This window comes from Erpetoichthys calabaricus, chromosome 1 (genome assembly GCF_900747795.2).
Source record: "Erpetoichthys calabaricus chromosome 1, fErpCal1.3, whole genome shotgun sequence".
Classification (NCBI taxonomy): domain Eukaryota; kingdom Metazoa; phylum Chordata; class Cladistia; order Polypteriformes; family Polypteridae; genus Erpetoichthys; species Erpetoichthys calabaricus.
This window is the reverse complement of record NC_041394.2, coordinates 160,971,922-160,998,457: the sequence shown is the minus strand read 5'-3', so window position 1 is coordinate 160,998,457 and position 26,536 is coordinate 160,971,922. Positions and strand designations below refer to the sequence as shown.

Genomic DNA, 26,536 nt, shown 5'->3' with positions numbered 1-26,536 from the left:
CCTCTTATGCTTCTTAATAGCTTCTGTACACAGTCTGGATTTTGATAATACTGAGTCCACTATGGCTCCCAGATAACAAGAATGTCTATAAAGAAGTTGAGAACAGTGCTTCAAAAATGCAAACTTACTTAAGATTGCAAAATAACAGGTTACATTATTCAACAAAGTTTAACTTTGCATATATAGGATGTTCTCTCTGGCCAATTAAGCACAAAAATCAAAAGAGTGTGTGTATGTACAATTCAGGAATGTCTAGCAGTGTGCCTTTATCCAAAATTTAAAATTCATTATTATTGCCAATATAAAAAAAGCTGCTGATGAACTCTTGCTGCAATGCAAGTGGGGCATGTTTTGTAAAATGTTTTAAAGATAACTCTTTATAGATAGCTGGAACACAAAGAGGCTCACAGTGCCTTGTGTTTTGTATACATGGCAGGCATTTTGTAGTTTTTATTGAATGGCTATTTTTCAAGCTTAAATGAAAACCAAACTGAAATGACTCTGCTCAAAATAAAAATTAATGAATATAAGTCAACAATACTAAAAAGTAAAATGGTCAAAGGTTAATAAAACTAAACAGTAAATGAATTGACATGTGAAAATATCAAAATAAAACTAATTGAAAAAAGAAACTAACATAGCCTTGTTAAACATTCATAAAACTATAACAGCTTATCTTTCCATCTATGTATTTTATAACCCTCTAATCAAGCTCAGAGTCATAGAAAGATGGTAGGTGACCCAGATACATTGGGTAGGTGCAAAGTGCACAAGTATATGTCGATTCAGTTTGGAGCTGCCAATTAGTAAAATCTGTATGGCTTTGTGAGAAGGGGAAAATAAACAGATGCCTAAATAATAACCTAAACAGGTATTCAGAGAACTTGCAGACTCCACACAGGCAGGGCTCTGTTTGGCATTTGAACCTTGGACTTTCAATGTGTGAAGTTTCAGCACAACTATTGCCTCATTATCTTGCCCATATTTAAATCATGGAAATATAAAGTATGTCTGCTAGGCTGTGTCTTCTGTATCTTTGCCCATGTATCATGTGTACTCTAAGTTATCCATTAAAATGTAGCTAAAGGCTGAATTAAACTGAAACTTTGTAAATTAATCACTGAGATATTTCCAAGTACAGTGGAACCTCGGTTCACCAATGTCTCAGAACACGTACAAATCGGTTTACGACCAAAAAGTTTGCCAAACTTTTGTATCTGTTCACGACCACACACTCGGTATAGGAACAAGCCAGTTTCCCTTTCGGTTTGTACGTGTTCAGTCTCTCCCTGTGCATTTCCTGTGCAGCGAGCAAGAGAGAGAGAGCGAGAGAACGCGACACACACACGAGAGACACACACACACACAGGCGCGAGAGAGAGAGAGACACACACAGGCGCACGCGTGAGAGAGACAGACAGACGGACACACACACACACAGGCAGCGCGCGAGAGAGAGAGACACACACACAGGCAGCGCGCGAGAGAGAGAGACACACACACACACACACACAGGCAGCGCGAGAGAGACACACACACACAGGGCAGCGCGAGAGAGAGAGAGACACACACACACAAACAGCGCGAGAGAGACACACACACACACAGGCAGCTCGAGAGAGAGACACACACACACACAGGCAGCGCGAGAGAGAGCTGGACGCATAAGGTAGAGAAGACAGTTAAAGAATGCACTGGGCTTGATTTTGTTTTCACTTTTGTTTACAGCGATCGGTTCGTAGCATGCATTGTTGCAATGTTACTTTTCTTGGTGGTTTATTAAATTTCATTTTTTCAAATGTTAATTTTTTTCCCTGTGCTTAAAACTCATTAAAAAAAAGTGTTTTTAGCCAGCGGTTGGTAGCGCTATAGCGCGAACTATTGCAGTGTTAGTTTTCTCTGTTGTTCAAGGTTTTCTCAGTGTTATTCAATGTTTTTACATTTAGTTTACTATTACGCTGTTCATTCTATGGTTTGATTAACTATATTTGTGCTTAAAAACTTAAAGAAAAATATATATTTACATACAGTTCGTATGGTCTGGAACGGATTAATTGTATTTACATACAATCCTATGGGGGAAATTACTTCGGTTCATGACCAAATTGGTTTACGAGTTTTGGAACGAATTATGGTCGTGAACCGAGGTTCCACCGAAGTATTTCATTAAAGCACAATTTATTAAAGCTGTCTCACACAATATAGTGTGAACAAACCAACTAATTGTACTGTTTAACCGCCGCATAATTATGTATTGATGGGTGAACACTTCCTGAACGACACAGTTGTTCAAATGGGGGTGGGTTTGTGGATACCACTGTGAGTGAATGAAAAGATGGACCTCTGGAGAGAGCAACATACAATTGTCCGTGACTGAAAGCGGGATCGTCTGTGACGATGGAGGCCACGCTGGTGAAAGTTACTTCATCGGTAGGGATAAGTTTCAGCACTTGTTCATTAAGGTGTAGCGAGTCTTCGTTGTTGACGCTTAATATAGCTTGCGTACTGAGTTGTTCCGGACTTACAGTTGAGAAACACTTTTTTAATGTCTTTTAAGCACAGGGAAAAAAATTAACATGTGAAACATCCGTAATGTAATAAGCCACTAAGAAAAGTAACATTGCAATAATGCACGCTACGATCCGATCTCTGTAAACAGAAGTGATAAGAAAATCGAGCCCGGTGTATTCTTTAACTGCCTTGTGGCTCTGTAGTAGTGCTGCTGCTTTGCAGTAAGGAGACTGTGGAAGATTGTGGTTTCATTTCCCGGTTCCTCCCTGTGTGGATAGTGCTTTGAATACTGAGAACACCGCTATATCCATGTAACGAAGTATTAACAGGAAATTGTCTTCATGTAATAGTAAAAGGCAAATTATCCACGACAAACAAACTGTTTTAAACGCTGCATACCAAGCCGCGCCGCTTTTTAAATGTTTTTTAAGCAGAGGGAAAAACATGAACATTTGCATAATCCGTAACGCTGCTTTCAGTAAGTACAATGCACACGCGTTTAATTTGTCGGCCACTTTTTGCCAGCCGCCTTTTCTGGTTTGGGCTGCTTTGCAGTGTTACCGCTTGTGCATCATAAATCTTGAAATCCTTTGAGTAACTAATTAACTAACACACACCCACCCACCCAGCTTGTGAAAAAAAAAATGCACCCTTTCTTTCATCATTTTGCTGCAGCCTATCAAAGACTTGCTGATCATGTTTTCTAGACTCATATACATTGGCTTTTAACTCAGCGCGGGGGCGCACATTCATCTCGGATTATTACATCCTGCTAGACTAATCTGCTACACGGCTGCGTTTGAAAAACTGACTTATCCCTGATGAGTTTCACCGGTATTAATGATTAGGAATCTGGTTGGAACAAAACCCTGCCTCCACATGGGTTCACCAGGACCGAGTTTGGGAAACACTGCTGAACAGAGACGAAACCGACTCAGGTGAGGAGTTGGGGCGGGGCAAAGTGGTTGTAGCTATTGATTATTCAGTGTTGTTTGCCTGGGTGTCTGATCTGCTCGACAGGATCCTAAATAAAAGAAAAACAATGTGAAGGCAATGTCACAGGTGATCCTGTGGTATAGCGGGTCCACAGCTCCCCTTCAAAAGGCCATTTTTAAATAAATAATCATCGCACTCACAGCGTAGCGAGGGGTGTGGAAGTGTGGCTGAAACAGTTTCCGGGTGGAGCCGTGCTGTGGGCATTTCTCCCCCTGTGCAGTGTGCGCGAGTGAGGAGAGAGAGAAAGCCGGTACGTTACAGTGAGCGAGAGCAGGCTCGAAGGCAATGTGTTCCTGTGGTATAGCGGGTCCATACCTCCCCTTCAAAAGGCCATTTTTAATCAGGTGACTGACAGTAGTGGAGTCAGGCACAGAGAAGGTCAGCTGCTGAGAGAGCATCTCGACTGTTGCAGGGCCTGCATCGGTGAAGCAGGTGGGAAGCTAATGAAAAAGAGGCACAGGGCTTATTGGTTTTTAAAGACTGCTTCCTTCATTGTGTTTTAACCTCAGTTTTAAAGGATTGCGCAGCTCTCTCTCGCGCTGCCTGTGTGTGTGCGTCTGTCTCTCTGTGGCGCTGCCTGTGTGTGTGCGCGGCTCTCTCTCTCGCGCTGCCTGTGTGTGCCTCTGTCTCTCTCTGGCACTGCCTGTGTGTGTGCGCGGCTCTCTCTCTCGCGCTGCCTGTGTGTGTGCCTCTGTCTCTCTCTGGCGCTGCCTGTGTGTGTGCGCGCCTCTCTCTCTCGCGCTGCCTGTGTGTGTGCCTCTGTCTCTCTCTGGCGCTGCCTGTGTGTGTGCGCGGCTCTCTCTCTCGCGCTGCCTGTGTATGTGCCTCTGTCTCTCTCTGGCGCTGCCTGTGTGTGAACCAAGGTTCCACTGAGGTTGACTAATGAAAAGTCAATGTGGCTCAGAGATGCATGTGGAGTGTGGCACAGACAAACAGAAATGATGGCATGTTTTCCGAAGCGTCGCTTCTGAGTTGGTGGGCGTGGCTGTGCGAGTTTTCGTCGTATCCAATGGTCTTAGAGTTGGTGGGCATGGCTCCTTCCTGTGTGCTTTCATAGGTGTCTTGCCCGCTCTGGCGGCGGCTTAGAGAATCTATATATGGCTCCTTCCTGCGTGCTTTCATGGGTGTCGTGCCGCCCTGGCGGCTGCTTAGAGAATTATATATATAGATACATTTTGTTACAGTTGACCTTTACAATTGTAATCATCATGTCTTTGGCAGATCCTAAATAAAGAAAATGTCAAAATCATTTCAACAAGTTTGAATAATAATACACCCTATTAAGAACAATATAGAGGCAAAAACTCTCATTGTGAATGTCTCCTATTCAGGCAAACAAGCTTGATGGACTAAATGGTCCTGTTGTTTGTCAGGTTTTTTATGTTTGCAGAAATGTCTTTGATCCAAAGATATCTGCTGTTATGTCATCATGTGCACAAGCCCAAAGTTAATGTATTGCTTGTTTTATTAGCCGTAGACCAGCTACTGCACCTCTCCATTCAATTATCATTAATGCAATACTCCAGTTCACAAGGTCATTAATTGTATGTAAGTGCTTATGGATTTGGTTTTAAATATCTGGATTTATAATTTTTGTATCAAGAGAAATTGCTGTAAATTACATCCAGTTTTACAGCCTGCTATATCACTTATTGGGTGTGGACTTTTTATTCTTTAGTTTTGCCCCAGTTTCTGCTTCATTTCACCAAGTCATGCTAACATATTTCATTGTAGCCCACAGTATATAAAATATATTTACAGGATTGTTAAATACTGAACCTATTTTAATTAACAGACGCAAATCATGATTTACTTTTGTATTACATTGTTTCAGCAATTCATTTCAGGCACAAGGAGTGCGTCATACACTTCCTCATAGCAGCCGTTGTGCCGGATCAAGAAATGGTAACAAGTCTCTGAAAAAGATTGCCAGAGGCATAAGTTCCTGGCTTGTTCCCACTTAACAAGAAAGGTACTGGTTCCCATCGGATTCTGACACTAGTCAAGTGGGTTCAGTAAATAGCAGGAAGGACTGATGGGCTTAAAAACCTTTCTCAGGCCTTCCACATTAAAGAGCTGGGTGCATGAACATGCACAAATGGATATGATAAAATTTAATTTACATGTAGTTAGAGAAATTCTAGCATAAGGTGTGTGACCTCTAGGGGGCATCAATGAGCTCCAAACTCCAGACACAACTGCAGCACCACAGTCATTCGTTCAAAGAAAAAGGTTTTATTTACATTCTTCTTCTTCTTCTTCTATTGGCTGTTCCCATTATGGGTTGCCACAGCGGATCATCTTCTTCCATATCTTTTTGTCCTCTGTATCTTGTTCTGTTACACCCATCACCTGCATGTCCTCTTCTCACCACATCCATAAACCCTTCGCTTAGGCCTTCCTCTTTTCCTCTTCCCTGGCAGCTCTTTCCTTAGCATCCTTCTCCCAATATACTCAGCATCTCTCCTCTGCACATGTCCAAAACCAACGCAATCTCGCCTCTCTGACTTTGTCTCCCAATTGTCCAACCTGAGCCGACCCTCTAATGTACTCATTTCTAATCCTATCCATCCTCATCACACCCAGTGCAAATCTTAACATCTTTAACTCTGCTACCTCCAGCTCTGCCCCCTGCATTCTGGTCAGTGCCACCATCTCCAACCCATATAACATAGCTGGTCTCACTACTGTCCTGTAGACCAGGGGTCCCCAACCCCCAGTCCGCGGCCCACTACCGGTCCGCAGCCATCTGACAGCCGGGCCGCGAGAGAACTGCCGGCAACGGCGACTCACTCAGACTTTTCAGAACGCTTGGCGGGCAGGGCTTTGCAGCGGTGCAGAGAGAGGAGAGAGACTGAGGTGAGAGACTATTACAACAAAGTATTTTTATGGTCCCGACAGTTTCCCCATATGACATGAGTCTGTAGAAATCACGTTACTATGAAGTACATTCAACAGATGCTTTCATTACAACGAAGTGACCTTGAAATGCTTGAACGAATCATCCACAGAGCAGTTAGATCTGTAGTCGCAGCTCAGTTGTGCACTTGTGCACAACGATCCCCAAACAGAAACATTGTAAAAAATCTTTCTTCGAACTTTCCTCGTACTGTTTTTTTTTTTTTTTGCTGTTTTTGTTGTCTGTGGTTTTCATTGATTCCTTTTGCTTATTGCTTGTCAACATTTGAAAAACATCCATTTACACACATGTATTCTGTCTTGTTCCTACTGACCTTCATTTCTCTCCTCTCTAGAGCATATCTCCACCTCTCCAGGGTCTCCTCAACCTGCTTCCTACAATCGCTACAGATTACAATGTTGTCAGCAAATATCATAGTCCACAGGGACTCCTGTCTAATCTTGACTGCCAACCTGTCCATCACCATTGCAAATAAGAAAGGGCTCAGAGCTAATCCCTGATGTAATCCCACCTCCACACTGAATGCATCCATCACTCCTACCGCAGACCTCACCACTGTCACACTTCCCTCGTACATATCCTGTACAACTGTTATGTACTTCTCTGCCACTCCTGACTTCTTCATACAATACCACAAGTCCTCTCAAGGCACCCTGTCATATGCTTTCTCCAAGTCCACAAAGACACAATGCACCTCCTTCTGGCCTTCTCTATACTTCTCCATCAACATCCTCAGAGCAAACATCGCATCTGTGGTACTCTTTCTTGGCATGAAACCATACTGCTGCTCACTAATCATCACCTCACTTCTTAACGTAGCTTCCACTACTCTTTCCCATAACTTCATGCTGTGGCTCATCAATTTTATCCCCCTGTAGTTACTACAGTCCTGCACATCCCCCTAATTCTTAAGTATCGGCAACAATACACTTCTTCTCCACTCCTCAGGCATCCTCTCACTTTCCAATATTCCATTAAACAATCTGGTTAAAAACTCCACTGCCATCTCTTCTAAACCCCTCCATGCTTCCACAGGTGTATCATCCGGACCAACGGCCTTTCCATTTTTCATCCTCTTCATAACTGTCCTTACTTCCTTCTTGATAATCCACTGCACTTCCTGATTCACTATCTCCACATCATCCAATCTCTTCTCCCTCTCGTTCTCTTCATTCATCAACCTCCCAGAGTACTCTTTCCATCTGTTCAACACACTCTTCTCGCTTGTGATTACATTTCCATCTTTATCCTTTATTACCTTAACCTGCTGCACATCTTTCCCAGATCAGTCCTTCTGTCTTGCCAATCGGTACAGGTACATTTCTCCCTTATTAGTGTCCAACCTTTCATACAACTCATTATACAACTTTTCTTTAGCCTTCACCACCTCTCTCTTCACCTTGCGCCTTATCTCCTTGTACTCTTGTCTATTTTCTGCATCTCTCTGACTATCCCACTTCTTCTTTACCATCCTCTTCCTCTGTATACTCTCCTGTGCTTCCCCATTCCACCACCAGGTTTCCTTTTCCTCCTTCCTCTCTCCAGATGTCATGCCAAGCACCCTTTGTGCTGTCACCCTTACTACATCTGCTGTAGTTTCCCAATTGTCTGGTAACTCTTCACTACTACCCAGCGCCTGTCTCACCTTCTCTCTAAACTCAACCTTGCAGTCTTCCTTTTTCAACTTCCACCATTTGATCCTTGGCTCTGCCTTCACTCTCTTCCTCTTCTTGATCTTCAACGTCATCCTTCAGACCACCATCCTATGCTGCTTAATTACACTTTCCCCTGCCACCACTTTGCAGTCTTCAATCTCTTTCAGATTGACTCTTCTGCATAGGATGTAATCTACATGTGTGCATCTTCCTCCACTCTTGTATGTAACCCTATGTTCCTCCCTCTTCTTAAAACACATATTCACCACAGCCATGTCCATCCTTTTGGCAAAATTCACTATCATCTGACTTTCTTCATTCCTCTCTTTGACACCATACCTACCCATCACCTCCTTGTCTCCTCTGTTCCTTTCACCATGTCCATTGAAATCTGCTTCAATTACCACTTTCTGTCCCTTGGGCACACTGTTTATCACTTCATCCAACTCACTCCAAAAATCTTCTTTCTCCTCCATCGCACACCCAACTTGCGGGGCATGTGCACTAACCACAATCATCATCACACCTCCAATTTCCAGCTTCATAATCATCACTCTGTCTGACACTCTTTTCACCTAAAGAACACTCTTGACATACTGTTCCTTCAGAATAACCCCTACTCCATTTCTCCTCTCATCCACACCATGATAGAACAAATTGAATCCACCTCCGATCCACCTGGCCTTACTCCTTTTCCATTTAGTCTCTTGCATGCTCAATATATCAACCTTCCTTCTCTCCATCATATCTGCTAACTCTCTCCCCTTACCAGTCATACTGCCAACATTCAAAGTTCCTACCCTCAGTTCCATTCTCTTTATCTTCCTCCTCTCCTCCTGCCTCAGGGCACGTCTCCCCCCTCTTCTTCTCCTTCTTCTTCGGCCAACAGTATCCCAATTTGTGCCAGCACCCTGTTGGCTATCAGTACTGGTGGCGGTCGTTGTTAACCCAGGTCTTGTCCGATCCAGTATGGAAATTTGTATTGTTGAAATAAAACACAATAAACTTTATTATGAACAGTGTATTTTGAGAAATCCCTTTCTAATTAGCTTTAAGTTTTCATACTAAGTTTGACTTTGGTTGTTAGTATTTTTATCGTGCAGTGTTTGACCTTGCCTTTCGGAATTATTGCAATCAACAGTCCATCACTTAACATTTCTCTAATATTTCAGTGCTGTAATGGACGTTTCTGCACATATGATATAGTCCGTCACACTCTCTTTTGCAGCGTTTTACAAAGATGTTAGTTCTGTATATAACTAATTATTTGGGGATTTCCTTTACTCACGTGATAGTCTCTCAGTATTTTAAGTGCTTTTCTACCATCTTCAGCTGCATCTCTCATAATCAAAGATAAACTTTATTCATTTAACTCATAGTAAGCTTCCTCATTCTTAATTTTGTTCTTGTCCTCATCTGCGTTGTCCAGTGGCTCAGACAAGGTGGTTTCTTTGAGATTCATCAGCTGCAGATGTCCCAAGAATTTAATCACCCATAGTTCGTAAATCTTCTCATCTCTGTCAAAACAAAGCTTGCTTCATCGGCTTCCTGATTCTGTCCTGGGCCCATAACCTGTTGATATGTCCATCACACGTTAAGGGATAACCGGTTTATATAAATACTTTAATATAAATATAATGGGAAAAACAACACGTACACGCAGTACTTTTCTCTTTGCTCAAAAAAAAAAACTTTATTTACATTTCTGTTATTAACACAGATATTACATCACCATGAGAGCAGAAAGCCCAGTTCTATACTACCACAGAAAAAAATCCAATCAATACCTCAACAAGTTCTTTATTTAAAAAGTGCTATGTGAGATAAGATTGTGCTTTCGCGCCAAACAGGCAGTTTAAATCTACGCATCTAGTTGCCAGTTGTAGGCTGAAAACAAGACGGTGGTGGTGTTGCTTCCCCTTTATAGGTGCAGCTGTGTGGGATTTTCATGGCTCTGTTTTTCAAACAGCAGTTGCCAGAGTACTGCTCAATGTTTGTTTTTTTTTAATTTTGGTGTTTGTTCTTCCTCCAGCTCCAGCCATTACAATAATAATAAAATTATATCTCAAATAAAATCGCAATCACAATATCTGTCAGAAAAATCACAATTAGATATTTTCCTCAAATCATTCAGCCATCATGAAAACTATAGAAGAAATGATCAAGTCTCCAAGAAAAAATGTACTAAACCCTGGGACATTTTATAAAATACTGGCTGTCATAACAACTGCACTATCCATATGTTGCCTTTTCCAGCTAAAATATAGGACAATTAAGGTGTTTTCTTAGTATGCAGGATACAGAGAAGACAGTTTGTGAATTTACTTCTAAAATGCTTTATTCACTAGCTGTTTAGATTGTTCTGTTTGTTTAGTAGCTTTCAGTTAATGCAAAATGCTGCTGCGAGGATCATTGGTAGAAACAGGAATTGTAGCATATTCTTGCTGTTCTTACGTCATTACACTGGCTTCCAATTGAGTGTATGGATGATTTAACTTACTGTATATTGTTTTAAATGGCTTAACCATTTTTACTTACCAGAAAATATTATAATCTTAAAATGCTGGTCTTCTAAAGGTTACCAGATTAAATAAAAATACTGTATTTTGTGTGGTTTGTCTACAAGATAGGGAAGCTGTGGAATGAACTGCCTCCTTGTATAAGAAATGCTTTTTGGTCTCAGTTTAGAAATCCAGACAGAATATCCATTAATTTTGTTAGAGCTGTTGATTTTCTCCAAAATAAGGGGCAAAGGGCAGGCAATCACTATGAACTGTTACTGACCCTCATATCCAAGTATTCTGTTTCACTTCTCTGTACCCTGCCCTGGTGCTTAGAGACACTGCTGCATTTACAAGCTACTATTCTTGCCCATGGAAAGGGATACTAGGAGCTTTGTGATTTAAAGGCATTCATTCACTCTGCTTCTTGTTGTACTTGGCATAATATAATTATGATATTGTAGAATGCCCTGCAGGGGACGGGTGGCCTGTTCACCTTGGCAGTCAATATTCTTCAGTTAAGTAACAGTGGACACCCGGAAGTTAGGTTTATTGTTTTTCTTTCCTCTGTCTGGCCATATCTTGGTTTTAATTTTTAATAGGTGTGAATGTCATAACTTGTTTATATTAATAATTGTTATCCAGTTTTTACTTTGTTTTTAAAATATTTTTTATGTTTATGCATGTAGATATTTGGTTTAATAAATTTGAGTTATTGCATTTTAGTTGTAAATATGTGTTATCACATTTAAACTGTATTCAGTGAAAACAGTTATTCAACTGAAAAAAAAATTAAATTAAAAACTCGGACCAAGTTGCCCTTGTAAGAATGAGAATCAGGATGACTGACACAAGGCCTTTCATTGCTGTCAATCCCATTAAGTGATCGAAGGGTATTTCGCACACAGGCAGTGATTCTAAAGCTTGGCCTTGAAGCTGCATCGCAACAATTTCAAAACAATTCAGCATCTGAGAGGAGAGCTGTGGCCAATCACTATCTAGAAAAAGTGATATGAGGGTCAAGAGCTTTGCATCATATATTTTTTTAATGATTTTCTTTTTTGTCTTTTTTTGTAAATAATTTTGTTGATTTCAGGATTTCATTAAAATTCATACTTAGAGATCAATAGGCCATACACAGCTGCAAATCTAGAAAGCAAGGAAGAAAGTAAATTTTGAAATGGGTTGGCTGTGATTCTCAATACCTTTAATGAATGGCCAAAATCTAAAAGTAAATGATTTTTTTTTCTAATTTAAATTAGCATTTCTTTTTCCCCTTGTTTCGTAATAGACAGGGTTTCATCTGAGTACAACAAGATGAGACAGCATTGCAGCAATTTTGTTTAATTTGTTACAACAAATTGTTCATTAAAGCCCATCACACTGCCTATATTTTCTAGTCATTTTTCGGTTGTAGCCTTCATTTACATAATCTTAGAAAGCCTTGGACAGTGTTGGTTTACCAGTCTTTGTAATACCAGTACTACCATTTGTGTAGTGGGATATTGCCAGAGATAGTTATTGTACTGGATAACTCGCTGTGATCTAATTATTTATAGTGGCAGGTTCTTGTGTGTACAAGAGTTGATAGCTAATGAACATTCAGGTGGAAGTACAATGCATACAATGGAGCCACAAGGAAAAGAAGGTATTTTAGACTATGAAGACAGAGGAGAGGCTTGTCAGTCCATGATAGAATGAAAAAAGCCTAAAGATGAGCTGAAACAGCTTCTGAACTTACCATGCCCGGAAAAGATTCGTAAAGTTACAGATGCTGTCAAGCAGCATGGTAATTGGATGTCAAAATGAGGTGAGCTCACAATACTTTAGTGGCACAAAAAGTCATTTAAATCTTTACTGTAAAGTTTGAAGGAGTCATGAAATCTGTTTTCCAATACTGATCCTACTCAAGTAACTGGACATCCTCAAGGCAATGAGATCCAGCAACTGCAGAAACTCATAAGAGTGAGATGATCACCAACTTAAAGTCATTTATCATGACACCAGTTTATGCTGTAATTTCCCAATCTCAAGAGCAGTAAGTAAAAATTTCATTCTTATATGGTAAGAGCAGTGTACATTTCCAAAACATACATGCCTGTTAAGGGCATGCCTAACGATTTCACTCACAAGTAGGGTGTTGGCATAAATACATTTTGGAAAGACTGAGTGAGAGTCTAAGTTGAGTGAGTTAAGACATACAGGCAGTCCCCGGGTTATGTATGAGATAGGGACTGTAGGTTTGTACTTAAGTTGAATTTGTATGTAAGTCGGAACAGGTACATTATTTTAATAAATGCTATTGCTGACCGACTGTAACCAAGTACTCTGCCAATGAATGATGGAGTTTCACCCCTCTCTGACCTTTTTATTATTTCTACTTTATTTTCAATGGTGATGGTTTTTCTCTTCTTTACTATATCACCAGCACTTGCATCAGATTTGTGTTTCAGAGACATTCTTGAAGGGTGAAGACAAAAGGTTAAGATGAGCTGTTCTGCACAACACTGTCAACGCTATCACAGTACATGTCTGATGTACTGACAAGAGACAACTTCGTGCTATGTGCGTAACAGTACAATCAGGCTTGCTATTGAGAATGAATGGGGGCAGCGAGGGGTGGTTCATCACCGGGAGCCGCCCGAGGGACACTACACTGCACGAGCAGCGAAATCACCCCCCTCCAGCCACCTCTTGCAGCATCCCCAGGCCGAAGATGACTGAGCGGCAGTTACTGAGGCACATGCAGCGCAGCTGTGGCCTCGTTTGTAAGTTGTAGTTCGGATGTCCGTAACCTGGGGACTACCTGTATATTTCAAATAGGCTGAGTAAGAGTGTGTAGTGTCTGTAGTAGAGTTTGTTTGGGAAACTGAACCTGTGTTTTTTTATAAAATTAAAGTCTTTTATTTAAATGTACTAGAAATGTACTTTAATGAAAGGTTATATTTGAGGCACAAATGTATTAACTGCTGTTCACCAATTAAGGAATGGAATGACATTACACTTCAGGTCTAAAATTTTCAACCAAATTTATATAATACAAAATGTCTACCAAACTTACTGTCCAGAGCAATATCGGTCAATCCATCCCTGCTTCTCTGAAACATACACAAAAAAAAAATAAAGATAAACAAAATACACAATAGTGTAGCAAATGAAGATAATAATAGCAACCAACAATAAACCAATAAACAATGCATACAGAATATCCTGCACGTCTGTGAAAAAGAGTCCTTGTAATGCAAATACATATACCTTTAACCTTCAGCCAGCTTATCTAACTGTGATTGAAAAATGATATGTGGTAACAACAGCAACTACAATAGGTACTCAGATGACAAAAGAAAATATGGTTTAGCACTGCTAACCTGAACTATTTCAAGTGGAATGCAGGCCTTGGCTGCTACTTCACAATGATCTCGTTGGTAACTATAAATCCAAAAGGCAATACTTTCTTCTTCCACATTGGCAGCAGACCTAGTTGTTGTTCCTTCAGTAAACTCCAGTCACAAGCAAACTTCCAACCAAACTCTCTCTTCTCTGTTTTACTTTTTTTAAAATACTTTTATTTTTAAAAGACGTTTTGTCATGTTTTAGGTATAGCGCTCTGTCAGTCCAAAGAATGATGGCACATATATTTACTTAATATCCATCCATCCATCCTCTTCCGCTTATCCGAGATCGGGTCGCTGGGGCAGCAGCTTGAGCAGAGATGCCCAGACTTCCCTCTCTTCCCTCTCTAGCCACTTCTACTAGCTCTTCCGAAGGAATCCTGAGGCGTTCCCAGGCCAGCCAAAAGACATAGTCCCTTCAGCGTGTCCTGGGTCTTCCCCGGGGCCTCCTCTCGGTTAGACGTGCCCGGAACACCTCACCAGGGAGGCGTCCAAGAGGCATCCTGATTAGATGCCCAAGCCACCTCATCTGACTCCTCTAGATGCGGAGCAGCAGTGGCACTACTCTGAGCTCCTCCCGGACGACCAAGCTTCTCACCCTATCTTGAAGGGTAATGCCAGACACCCTGCGGAGGAAACTAATTTCAGCCACTTGTATTCGTGATCTCGTTCTTTCGGTCACTACCCACAGCTCATGACCATAGGTGAGGGTAGGAACTTAGATTGACCGGTAAATTGAGAGCTTTGCCTTACGGCTCCTTTTTCGCCACGACAGACTGATGCAGAGCCCCTCATCACTGTGGATGCTGCACCGATCCGCCTGTCGATCTCATGCTTCATTCTTCCCTCACTCGTGGACAAAACCCCGATATACTTGAACTCCTCCACTTGAGGCAGGATCTCACTCCCAACCCTGAGAGGGCACTCCACCCTTTTCCGGCTGAGGACCATGGTCTCAGATTTGGAGGTGCTGATTCCCATCCCAGCCGCTTCACATTCAGCTGCGAACCGATCTAGAGAGAGTTGAAGATCACGGCCTGATGAAGCAAACAGGACAACATCATCTGCAAAAAGCAGTGACCTGATCCTGAGCCCACCAAACCGGACTTCCTCAACGCCCTGACTGCACCTAGAAATTCTGTCCATAAAAGTTATGAACAGAATCGGTGACAAAGGGCAGCCCTGGCGGAGTCCAACTCTCACTGGAAATGGGTTCAACTTATTGCCGGTGGTAATTTTACTCATGAAGAATTTCGTGAAAGCACTGAACAAGGAAGGTGAAGGTTTTTGTTATTTAACACAGATGTTCCCAACAATAACTGACGCCAAGATCAAAGAGGGCATTTTTGTTGGCCCCCAGATCAGACATGTTATGAGTGACAAGCGGTTTAAAGATCTGTTAGTTTGGTCGGGAAAAAATTGCCTGGAAAGCCTTCAAAGACGTTGTTGACAATTTTCTGGGCAATTACAGAACCCCAAACTACATTCAGCTGGTAGACAAACTTCTCAAAGCATACAAGACAATGAAGTGCAGCATGTCACTCAAGATTCATTTCCTCCACTCACACTTGGACTTCTTCCCTGCAAATCTTGGTGCTGTCAGTGACGAACACGGTGAAAGGTTTCACCAGGACATTGCTACGATGAAGAAACGATACCAGGGCAGCTGAAATCTGTCAATGCTTGCCGACTGCTGTTGGACACTGCAATGTGATGCACCAGACCTTGAATAAAAAAGAAAATCAGGAGCAAAACACTTTTAATTCTGTTGAATTTAATAGCTTATGCGAAACATAAACGTGACTAAATAAGTTATTGTCTGTAAACATATAGATGTCTATTTCTCAGAGTTCCTACGTGATGCAGTAAAATCAAACTATATTTGTGCATACTCGGTAGGTACCTGTCACAATCAGCAAAAACTTTTCTGGAAGCAAGACTTTTCAAAAAAATTGTTGTGCTGTGAAATTTATAATTAACACATTTTTCGGTGTAACATACAACAGAGGAAACTTTAAGCCTAGTTATATAAATTAAAGTCCTCCAAAAGGAAGATGTTTGCTTTTACTAATATCAAACAGCATCTTTGAATATTAATATGAATGTGAATTGTGTTTTTGCAGATTTCTTCAGAGGGAAGGCAATTTTTAAGCACTGGTTGCCTGGGACTTGTTACAGCAACGTTACATTCCAGTTGGTTTCAGAAGCAAATGTTAACAAAAGTACACTGGTCCAGTATAGTGGGATTGGTCATGAACCACAGCAGCACAGGATGGGTATTTCTTTTATTTATGTTCTCCTTATTTGATACTAAAACATTCTTTATTTTTGATCTTCATGCTGTTGCTCCAGATATGGCTGGAAATAATAATCACTTATCTGTCCATGCCTTTTTTCAACTCAGGTTTTTGTGGTACATGATTATCAGGCAGTAATAACTATTTTTCATGTCACTGAACTATTAATAAATAAATAAATAAATAAATAAATAAATAGACTTTCTTAGTAGAGTGCTACCCAAGGTAGACCTACCTATAATTTGATACATGCATCGGAAATTCTTGTCAAATGCAGGCATGTTGCTGTTTAAACCTTTTTGAATAATTTTTTATGAAGGGATTATTAAATATCTTGCAGTGACAACATTAATAGTTTCCCGGATCAACAACAATCTTCACTTGTGAAAAGAAATTAACTTACCAATTAACTCCATCCATCCATCCATCCTCTTCCGCTTATCCGAGGTTGGGTCACGGGGGCAGCAGCTTGAGCAGAGATACCCAGATTTCTCTCTCCCCGGCCACTTCTTCTAGCTCTTCCGGAAGAATCCCGAGGCATTCCCAGGCCAGCTGGGAGACATAGTCCCTCCAGCGTGTCCTGGGTCTTCCCCGGTGCCTCCTCCCGGTTGGACATGCCCGGAACACCTCACCAGGGAGGCGTCCAGGAGGCATCCTGATCAGATGCCCGAGCCACCTCATCTGACTCCTCTTGATGCGGAGGAGCAGCGGCTCTACTCTGAGCCCCTCCCGGATGACTGAGCTTCTCACCCTATCTTTAAGGGAGAGCCCAGACACCCTGCGGAGGAAACTCATTTCAGCCGCTTGTATTCACGATCTCGTTCTTTCGGTCACTACCCATAGCTCATGACCATAGGTGAGGGTAGGAACGTAGATCGACTGATAAATTGAGAGCTTTGCCTTATGGCTCAGCTCCTTTTTCACCACGACAGACCGATGCAGAGTCTGCATCACTGCGGACGCCGCACCAATCTGCCTGTCGATCTCACGCTCCATTCTTCGCTCACTCTTGAACAAGACCCCGAGATACTTGAACTCCTCCACTTGAGGCAGGATCTCACTCCCAACCCTGAGAGGGCACTCCACCCTTTTCCGGCTGAGGACCATGGTCTCAGATTTGGAGGTGCTGATTCCCATCCCAGCCACTTCACACTCAGCTGCGAACCGATCCAGAGAGAGCTGAAGATCATGGCCTGATGAAGCAAACAGGACAACATCATCTGCAAAAAGCAGTGACCCAATCCTGAGTCCACCAAACCGGACCCCCTCAACACCCTGGCTGCGCCTAGAAATTCTGTCCATAAATGTTATGAACAGAATCGGTGACAAAGGGCAGCCCTGGCGGAGTCCAACTCTCACTGGAAACGGGTTCGACTTACTGCCGGCAATGTGGACCAAGCTCTGACACCTTATCAGGGGGTCCGGTACCCCATACTCCTGGAGCACCCCCCCCCACAGGATTCCCCGAGGGACACGGTCGAACGCCTTTTCCAAGTCCACAAAACACATGTAGACTGGTTGGGCGAACTCCCATGCACCCTCGAGGACTCTGCTAAGGGTGTAGAGCTGGTTTCGTCCGCGACCAGGACGAAAACCACACTGTTCCTCCTGAATCCGAGGTTCGACTATCCGACGGACCCTCCTCTCCAGGAACCCCGAATAGACTTTTCCAGGAAGGCTGAGGAGTGTGATCCCTCTGTAGTTGGAACACACCCTCCGGTCCCCCTTCTTAAAGAGGGGGACCACCACACCAGTCTGCCAGTCCAGAGGTACTGTCCCTAATGTACAACATCCAGAGCCTTGAGGAACTCCGGGCGTATCTCATCCACCCCCGGGGCCTTGCCACCAAGGAGTTTTTTGACCACCTCGGTGACCTCAGTCCCAGAGATGGGGGAGCCCACCTCAGAGTCCCCAGGCTCTGCTTCCTCATTGGAAGGCATGTTAGTGGGATTGAGGAGGTCTTCGAAGTACTCCCCCCACCGACCCACAACGTCCCGAGTTGAGGTCAGCAGCACACCATCCCCACCATACACAGTGTTGACACTGCACTGCTTCCCCCTCCTGAGACGCCGGACGGTGGACCAGAATCTCCTCAAAGTCGTTCTCCATGGCCTCCTCAAACTCCTCCCATGCCCGAGTTTTTGCCTCAGCAACCACTGAAGCCGCATTCCGCTTGGCCTGCCGGTACATATTAGCTGCCTCCAGAGTCCCACAGGACAAAAGGGACCAGTAGGACTCCTTCTTCAGCTTGACAGCATCCCTCACCAACGGTATCCACCAACGGGTTCGGGGATTGCTGCCACGACAGGCACCGACCACCTTACGGCCACAGCTCCAGTCAGCCGCCTCAACAATAGAGGCACGGAACATGTCCCATTCGGACTAAATGTCCCCCATCTCCCTTGGGACGTGGTTGAAGTTCTGCCGGAGGTGGGAGTTGAAGCTACTTCTGACAGAGGGCTCTGCCAGATGTTCCCAGCAGACCCTCACAACACGTTTGGGCCTACCAGGCCTGACCGGCATCCTCCCCAACCATCGAAGCCAACTCACCACCAGGTGATAATCAGTTGACAGCTCTGCCCCTCTCTTCACCCGAGTGTCCAAGACATGTGGCCACAAGTCCGACGACACGACCACAAAGTCGATCATCGAACCGAGGACTAGGGTGTCCTGGTGCCAAGTGCATATATGAACACCCCTATGCCTGAACATGGTGTTTGTTATGGACAATCCGTGACGAGCACAGAAATCCAATAACAAAACACCGGGTTCAGATCGGGAAGGGGGGGCATTCCTCCCAATCACGCCCTTCCAGGTCTCACTGTCATTGCCCACGTGAGCATTGAAGTCTCTCAGCAGTACGAGGGAGTCCCCAGAAGGTATGCCCTCTGGCACCCCCTCCAGGGACTCCAAAAAGGGTGGGTACTCCGAACTGCTGTTGGGGTAAACCCCAATGTACAGGCTCCAAGTCGGGGGGCAATAAGTATGCCCACACCCGCTTGGCGCCTCCCACCAGGGGCAACTCCAGAGTGGTACAGAGTCCAGCCCCTCTCAAGGAGATTGGTTCCAGAGTCCAAGCTGTGCATCGAGGTGAGCCCGACTATATCTAGCCAGAACCTCTCGATCTTGCGCACTAGCTCAGGCTCCTTCCCCTTCAGAGAGGTGACATTCCACGTCCTAAGAGCCAGCTTCTGTAGCTGAGGATCGGACTGCCAAGGTCCCCGCATTCGGCCACCACCCAACTCACACTGCACCCGACCTCCTTGGCCCCTCCCATAGGTGGTGAGCCCATGGGAAGGGGGACCCACGTTGCCTCTTCGGGCTGTGCCCGGCCGAGCCCCATGGGTGCAAGCCCGGCCACCAGGCGCTCGCCATCGAGCCCCACCTCCAGGCCTGGCTCCAGATGGGGGCCCCGGTGACCCACGTCCGGGCGAGGGAAAACGCCATCCAAATTTTTTATCCATCATAGGAGGTTATGTTGAACCGCACTTTGTCTCATCCCTCACCTAGGACCAGTTTGCCTTGGGTGGCCCTACCAGACAACAGAGCTCCTAGGATCATTGGGACACGCAAACCCCTCCACCCCGATAAGGTGGCGGTTCGAGGAGGGGTACCAATTAACTAAATGTGTAAAATCATCCTGTAGTTCATTTATATTTAATTCATGCCTTGTAGATAATGCTGGCATTATAAGCTCCAGTCCCTGTAACAGACAACTAGATTAAGGGGGTTTGATGGTGGATGGATTAATGTGAAATATTTTTTTCACTTTACTTAGAAAGCCATCAGATAGTATTAATTTCTTAGGGGCATGTTAACTTAGGTAAACATTATGCTCATATAGACTTACAGTATATGGATTGAGTCCTACAATGATATGTCATCAAGTAATATACATATACCAGTAACGGCGCACTGCATGATAATGTGCAGTGAATACACTTGACTTGAGCATTCATAGTTTTCATAATTTTTCTCTGTACATTTAGCATTCGTTTGCTCAGAGATTGATGCGCTTGCTGCTTCCTGAGCAGCTCTTCTTTTCTACACCCTAGCGGCCCGCTTCTTCTCTTTTTTCGTCGGAAACTGATTAAGTCAATGTATGTGTTGCAATTACTTAGTACGTTTTCCTTAATTTTTCACTTAAGCTTGCACGTAAGTCTTCAATCTGCCTCAAGAATGATTTAAGATATGAAGAGGTAGGGGAATTGATGGCAAAGGTGGTAGGGATAAGAACTGCGCCCATACACATGTGCTGCACAGCCACCCTTCTGGCCACTGCCGAGAGTTGATTCTACAATAATATAAAAAAAAATAAAAGGAGGAATAACCTTAGAGGTCAATCATCACCCCAAAAGCGGATAGTAGACGTTACATAGTATATGTGTACTAAATTTCAGGTCAATAGTTCAAACGGTTTGTGAGCTACAGGTGATTTAAAATCCTGGACAGAAAAACGAACAGCCATGGTAGCGTATTATATAAGAAGATTGATATACTGTATATATATTTCATAAAAACATATATCTAAAATAATTAATTATGTTCTTAAACCTATGGGAAATTAAATTTACATTTTCATTCATGGGCAGCATGGTGGCGCAGTGGTAGAGCTGCTGCCTCACAGTTAGGAGACCTGGGTTCGCTTCCTGGGTCCTCCCTGCGTGGAGTTTGCATGTTCTCCCCATGTCTGCGTGGGTTTCCTCCGGGCGCTCCGGTTTCCTCCCACAGTCCAAAGACATACAGGTTAGGTGGATTGGCGATTCTGAATTGGCCCTAGTGTGTGCTTGGTGTGTGTGTGTCCTTGCGGTGGGTTGGCACCCTGCCCAGGATTGGTTCCTGCCTTGTGCCCTGTGTTGGCTGGGATTGGCTCCAGCAAACCCCCGTGACCCTGTGTTGAGATTCAGTGGGTTGGAAAATGGATGGATTTTCATTCATGTACATTTACATTTACTTATTTAGTTGATGCATTTATTTAACATTTGTGGTACATTTGGTTACATTCATTTTGTTTTTTCAATTTGAGTTAAACAGGTTTATTCAAAATCTCTTTTCTTTAAAATTGTATTCAGTGTTTGTATGCTTTTTCAGTTGCTACATCTCTGTTATTCCAAAAGATAGAGCATTAGAATCAGTTTTATAAAATGTATTGCATTTGTCACTGCAATAGATGGCACATCACAAATATTAACACTGCTTTTATGAATTCCATACCAAATGGCATATAACAGAGACATATGCATTGCCTGGTGCAGTGCAAATGTTAACACTGTGGTCTGAATTGATTACGTAAGATTTCAACCCATCTTACAGGTAGTAGCTAGTTTGCATATAAGGCATGGTTTCCTTTTTTTAAAAAATACATCAAAGAATAAAATCCAAAATGCTGCATGAATGTATTTTGTATATCCTAGTCACACTAAATGATTTACTTGTCTTTGCTGTATTTTGAATTGTTTGCCTTTACAGTGCCCAATCCACCCATCAACATTTCACTTCACTTAATGCACATAAAGAGAAGTTCTCTGTCTGGTAACGAGATACCATTGCATCAAAGATATGTGGAAGAGTCCAGCACTGATCAATCTGACAATACCAGACTGCTTAATGATTCTTACATCTCAGATCATAACAGCAGTGACTCTGAAACCTCTGCTTCTTCTGACTGGCCACATTCAGTGACAGCCTTTTCCAGTGAAAGTGAAGAATTTATCAACCAGCTGGTGGAGAATGAGTATGAGAACGAAATGGGATCTGCTATTGAAAATGACACTTTTCAGCCACTGCAGCTGGAACTACGATGGCTTCCTCCTAATCCTCCAACAGCATATGATGGTTTCATTATATACATTGTTAGAAATGGTAAGCATTGTTTGAGCAGCAGGATACAGTAAAAAGATAGTGAATCTGTTAATCCATTTTAATTTATTAATTATTTTTATTATTATTTTTTTAGGAAACTCCAGTGATATTGTCCAGGTGGATGAAAACACTCATGAATTTTTCACTGAGATCAAAGAACCAGGAATTTACAAAGTGTCTGTCACTACATTTAGCTCATTTGGAATGTGTAAATCCAGGGAAAGCATTAGTGACACTAGTATCACTTTTTACCTAAGTAGGTAGTTTTTGTAAATTATTTTGAAAAATTTTAATATTTCACAAAATGGAACTCTGTAGTAGTGTCATGTACAATTTTGTCAGAAAACTACATAATTCATAAAAATGCATAATACAGGAACAATCATTTCTATCGGTAAGTAATACATAAAATCGATAAAATAACCTTGTTTAAAGGACTGTGGTCCTTGTATTAAAAAACAGCTATAAGCAAATTGTAAAGCAACATGTTTGAGACCAGATTGGTGTCATTTAAAAGGAAAACCCTTGAAAATGTATTCAGAATTGAAGTAAATTTGCATCTGTTTCTATCTGCTAGAATGCTTCTTCTATGACTTGAATGTTTGTTTGACCAGAGAATTGAAGAGACTAAACATAAAATAAAATGATTAACATTTGGAAGTGTCTAGCAGATTTTACAGCTGCTTTGATAAAATGCAATGAAAATTGACATAGCAGCAGCTACCACATTAAACACATCTATATATTGCAATTAAAAAAAAAACTTACCTCTTCACCATATTAAGTACAGTGTCTTGTCACCTGTGTTATTTTTAATGGGGTCATGAATGCAGAAGCGTTTTTTTATTCTGTTGTGTTATTTTAGGGTATTCCTTGCAAGTGCAGTTCAGTCTTTATTATTACACTCGTATTTTTTTTACCTTTTACATTTTGATTAATATCTTTCCATCAAGCTGCACACCATTGTTAGAATTTATGAATGAAGCATATATTGCTCTGTGGAGTCTGTTGGATTGTGCAGTGTTTATGATATTCATCTGTAGTGGTTCTTTAACTTATAACTACTATCTAAAGACCACATTTATTCACCCATATCATTATTATTATAAAGTTAATAAGGTCCTCATTTTCATGTGAACAAAGAAGAGTGAAATTGTTACTTGCGTGTGCAATTCAACACCTCGCCATGCTCTGGTACTTGGATCAGTCAGTATAACTACTATACCTTGAAACTTGTATTAGACCGAACAACTCTGGTCTGGATTAAATGGTTTAGAAAATGACATAACATGACTTAAAATATCAGGATATGGCCCAGCTGTTTAATAATATTGTACTATCAGGCAATAGTACACAAAGAATCAGAGTTAGGAATTGAACCAACAACCTTAAACTTCAGTGCCTTAGCAGCTATAAAGTAGAGAAGATTGAGGGAAAAGAGTGACCGCAAGGGGCAGAGAGGATACATTTGACTGTGATTTGGATGTATATGCTAAGTATTCAGGTTTTTTTGAGAACTGTTATTCTGTCTTTAAAAGAAAATCTATGGAACTACCTGGAGGGGGGTAATGAGGAGGAACCTTGGCTTTACCAATTTGAATTCAATTGGGTTTTGATGCAAGTTAATGGGTTGTTTATAACAAACAGCACATTCAGACACAAGGTTGCTCATATGTGATCCCAATGCTTGAGTATCAAAGGTCAATGATTCACTTGTAGACATTTAAACTACAGCAGCACATCCTGTCCTCTATCAGTCAGTCAGTACTTCTGTATTAGTTGCTTCAGATGAATTACAGCCTCTCCTATACAGACTGGGTAGAGTCAAGCTATTAGTGAATTTGTACTGTAAACACCTAGAATATGCCACTGTTCAGGGTGAGTTCACTTCTCAGTTCTGGGGCATCTCCTTCATCTCATTGGGAGTCGGGATTTAGTTTCTGAATGAACCTTTTTTTATGACCTTATTAGTAAAGGCAGCTACAAGCACCTGTGGACAAACAGTGAATGCTGCGTGTCATTGCATAAACTTTAGGACCCATTAGTGGACACAAGTTAAAGAAAGAGGCCCTGATTGCTGTTTTAGCAGGAAGGCTGTTACAAGCCAAGCAGGTATCACTCCTTTAAAACTAAGTAAACTTTAAATACTATCCTTGTCCTGTTTATAGGCAATTTCTCCCAGTTTATGCATTTTTTGTGTTATAGTATGTAACTAAAACATTTTATACATTTCTGTTTTGATTAAAAGTTATGGATAAAAAATTCTAAAGTTACCAGTGACTAAATAATTTTGAAGAATCCAGACATTTTAGTTGTATTAATATATTTTAGTTGTATTAATAGAATTTGCTATTTAGTAGTTTAAATAATCAGTTATTACAAAATAAGAACTTAACCATTTTGTTTCATTAAGACAATTTATAAATCATCAGTTATGAATTTGTATGTCTTCAAGATTCTGAAGGAGACCCTGATTCTTACTTCAGCGTTAAAACTTGACTTGCAGGCCCAAGTGGAGAATGGTTTGAAGAGCAAAAGGAACCACCACAAAATGTCAGCGTACATCTGTTGAGTTCTACCATTGCATCTGTCGCCTGGTCCCAAAGTTCAGAAAATGACAATAGGTTCCTGTTGTCAGTTTTCTCCCTGACTTGTGCTAAAGCCAATTTTAACCAGAGAATGGAGCACCACTACTGTAGCCAGGTGAGAGAAATGTTACTTACACTAAAAATACTTATTTGACCATACTTCTTAGCCTTGGTTCTAAGAAACCAGTAGTAGTAGTTTTGTCATGTGTACAGAGAAATTGGTGTCCCACTGACATGCAAATATGATTCCTGCCTCAGGTGCCATGATAATTGGTTACTCATTTCTTTGTTAAATGAATTTTTAGTCCAGAGCCAATTCTGCTCCCACAAACTGGAATGAGAGAAGTATCATGTGCATTAAGGCTTTTATTGTTTTTTTGTGAACAGGAATCTTTTAGTACACTGCCTAACTGATATGGTTGCAGCAATACAGTGATATTTTATCTAAGAAATGATTTAGTAAATCCCCACTTCTAGGCTTGATAGTATAATTAAATAAAATATGTGAAATTTGAAAGTATATTTGTACAAATAGTGCTATTATTGAGATATTAGGTAACTCAATAACCTTGATGAACTGAATGGTCACCTTTAATTTTCAAAATTTGGTAAGCATTTAATATATCATCCATCACTGAATGGTCCTTACGGATGACACTGCAGTTGTGACCCACTGGGCTGGCTACTTTGAGCAGTTGTTCAAAGCTGATCCTTCGGCTAGGACGTTGGATATCTCTGGGTCCACGGTTCTTGAGGCTGATCCTCCAATTAGCTGTGAACCACCCAATCTCACTGAACTTCTCCAGGCTGGTGGTTAGGCTGTCCTCCTAGCATTGCAAGCAATCTTTGTTTCCATTTGGGAGGCTGGCATCATCCCAACTGACTGGAAAACGGGACTTGTCATCCCTATCTGGAAAGGGAAGGGTGATCGCCTGGATTGCAGCAACTACAGGGGGATAACACTGCTCTCGGTGCCGGGTAAGGTCCTTGCTAGGGTCGTCCTCAATAGGATCCATGATCACTTGCTCACCTATCAGCGACCGGAACAGTCTGGTTTTACGCCTAAGAAGTCTACCATCGACAGTATCCTGGTACTGAGGGTTCTCATGGAGCATAAACGTGAATATCAGCAGAGTTTCTTTGCACTCTTTGTCAATTTTCGCAAAGCATTCGACTCGGTTGATCGAACTGCCCTGTGGGACATCCTGAGGATTCGCGGGATCCCCTCAAAGTTGCTGGATATCATGGCCGGCCTGTACACTGGTACTGTGAGTGCTGTGCAGAGTGGAGGCAGGACCTCTGTGTTTTTCCCAGTTGATTCTGGGGTTCGTCAGGGGTGTGTTCTTGCTCCTACTCTGTTCAATGCTTGTATGGACTGGGTGTTGGGCAAGGTAGTGGGGTCCAGCAGCTGTGGGACATCTGTTGGTGAAGAAAGGTTCACGGATCTTGACTTTGCTGACGATGCTGTGATCTTCGCAGAGTCAATGGAGGCTCTGATCGGGGCGTTTGAGAGACTGAGTGAGGAGTTTGAGTGTCTGGGCTTGTGAGTGTCCTGGATAAAAACCAAGATCCAGGCCTTTAATGACCTCTTGGGCACAGCCATTAGCAGTGTGTCTGTTTGCAGAGAGAGTGTTGACCTTGTTGAGAGGTTTACTTACCTTGGCAGTGACATTCATGTCTCTGGTGACTCTTCCTATGAAGTCAGTCGACGGATTGGGAGAGCATGGGGGATCATGAGGTCGCTGGAAAGGGGTGTGTGGCGCTCCCGATATCTATGCAAAAGGACGAAGGTCCAAGTCTTTAGAGTCCTGGTG

The 26,536-nt window shown here is 42.3% G+C and overlaps 1 protein-coding gene across 4 annotated transcripts in view; it reads left to right on the top strand.

Annotated features, from left to right (window-relative positions):
- The window catches only part of ptpro (protein tyrosine phosphatase receptor type O), a 326,955-nt gene that overhangs the window by 142,421 nt on the left and 157,998 nt on the right, over positions 1 to 26,536 (top strand). For all 4 annotated transcript variants that reach the window (XM_051920277.1, XM_028808094.2, XM_051920278.1 and 1 more), the window contains 4 exons: positions 16,099 to 16,251; positions 21,742 to 22,134; positions 22,229 to 22,390; positions 24,641 to 24,837. In XM_051920277.1, the coding sequence (XP_051776237.1) occupies positions 16,099 to 16,251; positions 21,742 to 22,134; positions 22,229 to 22,390; positions 24,641 to 24,837 (905 nt within the window). The remainder of the gene's footprint in view (positions 1 to 16,098; positions 16,252 to 21,741; positions 22,135 to 22,228; positions 22,391 to 24,640; positions 24,838 to 26,536) is intronic.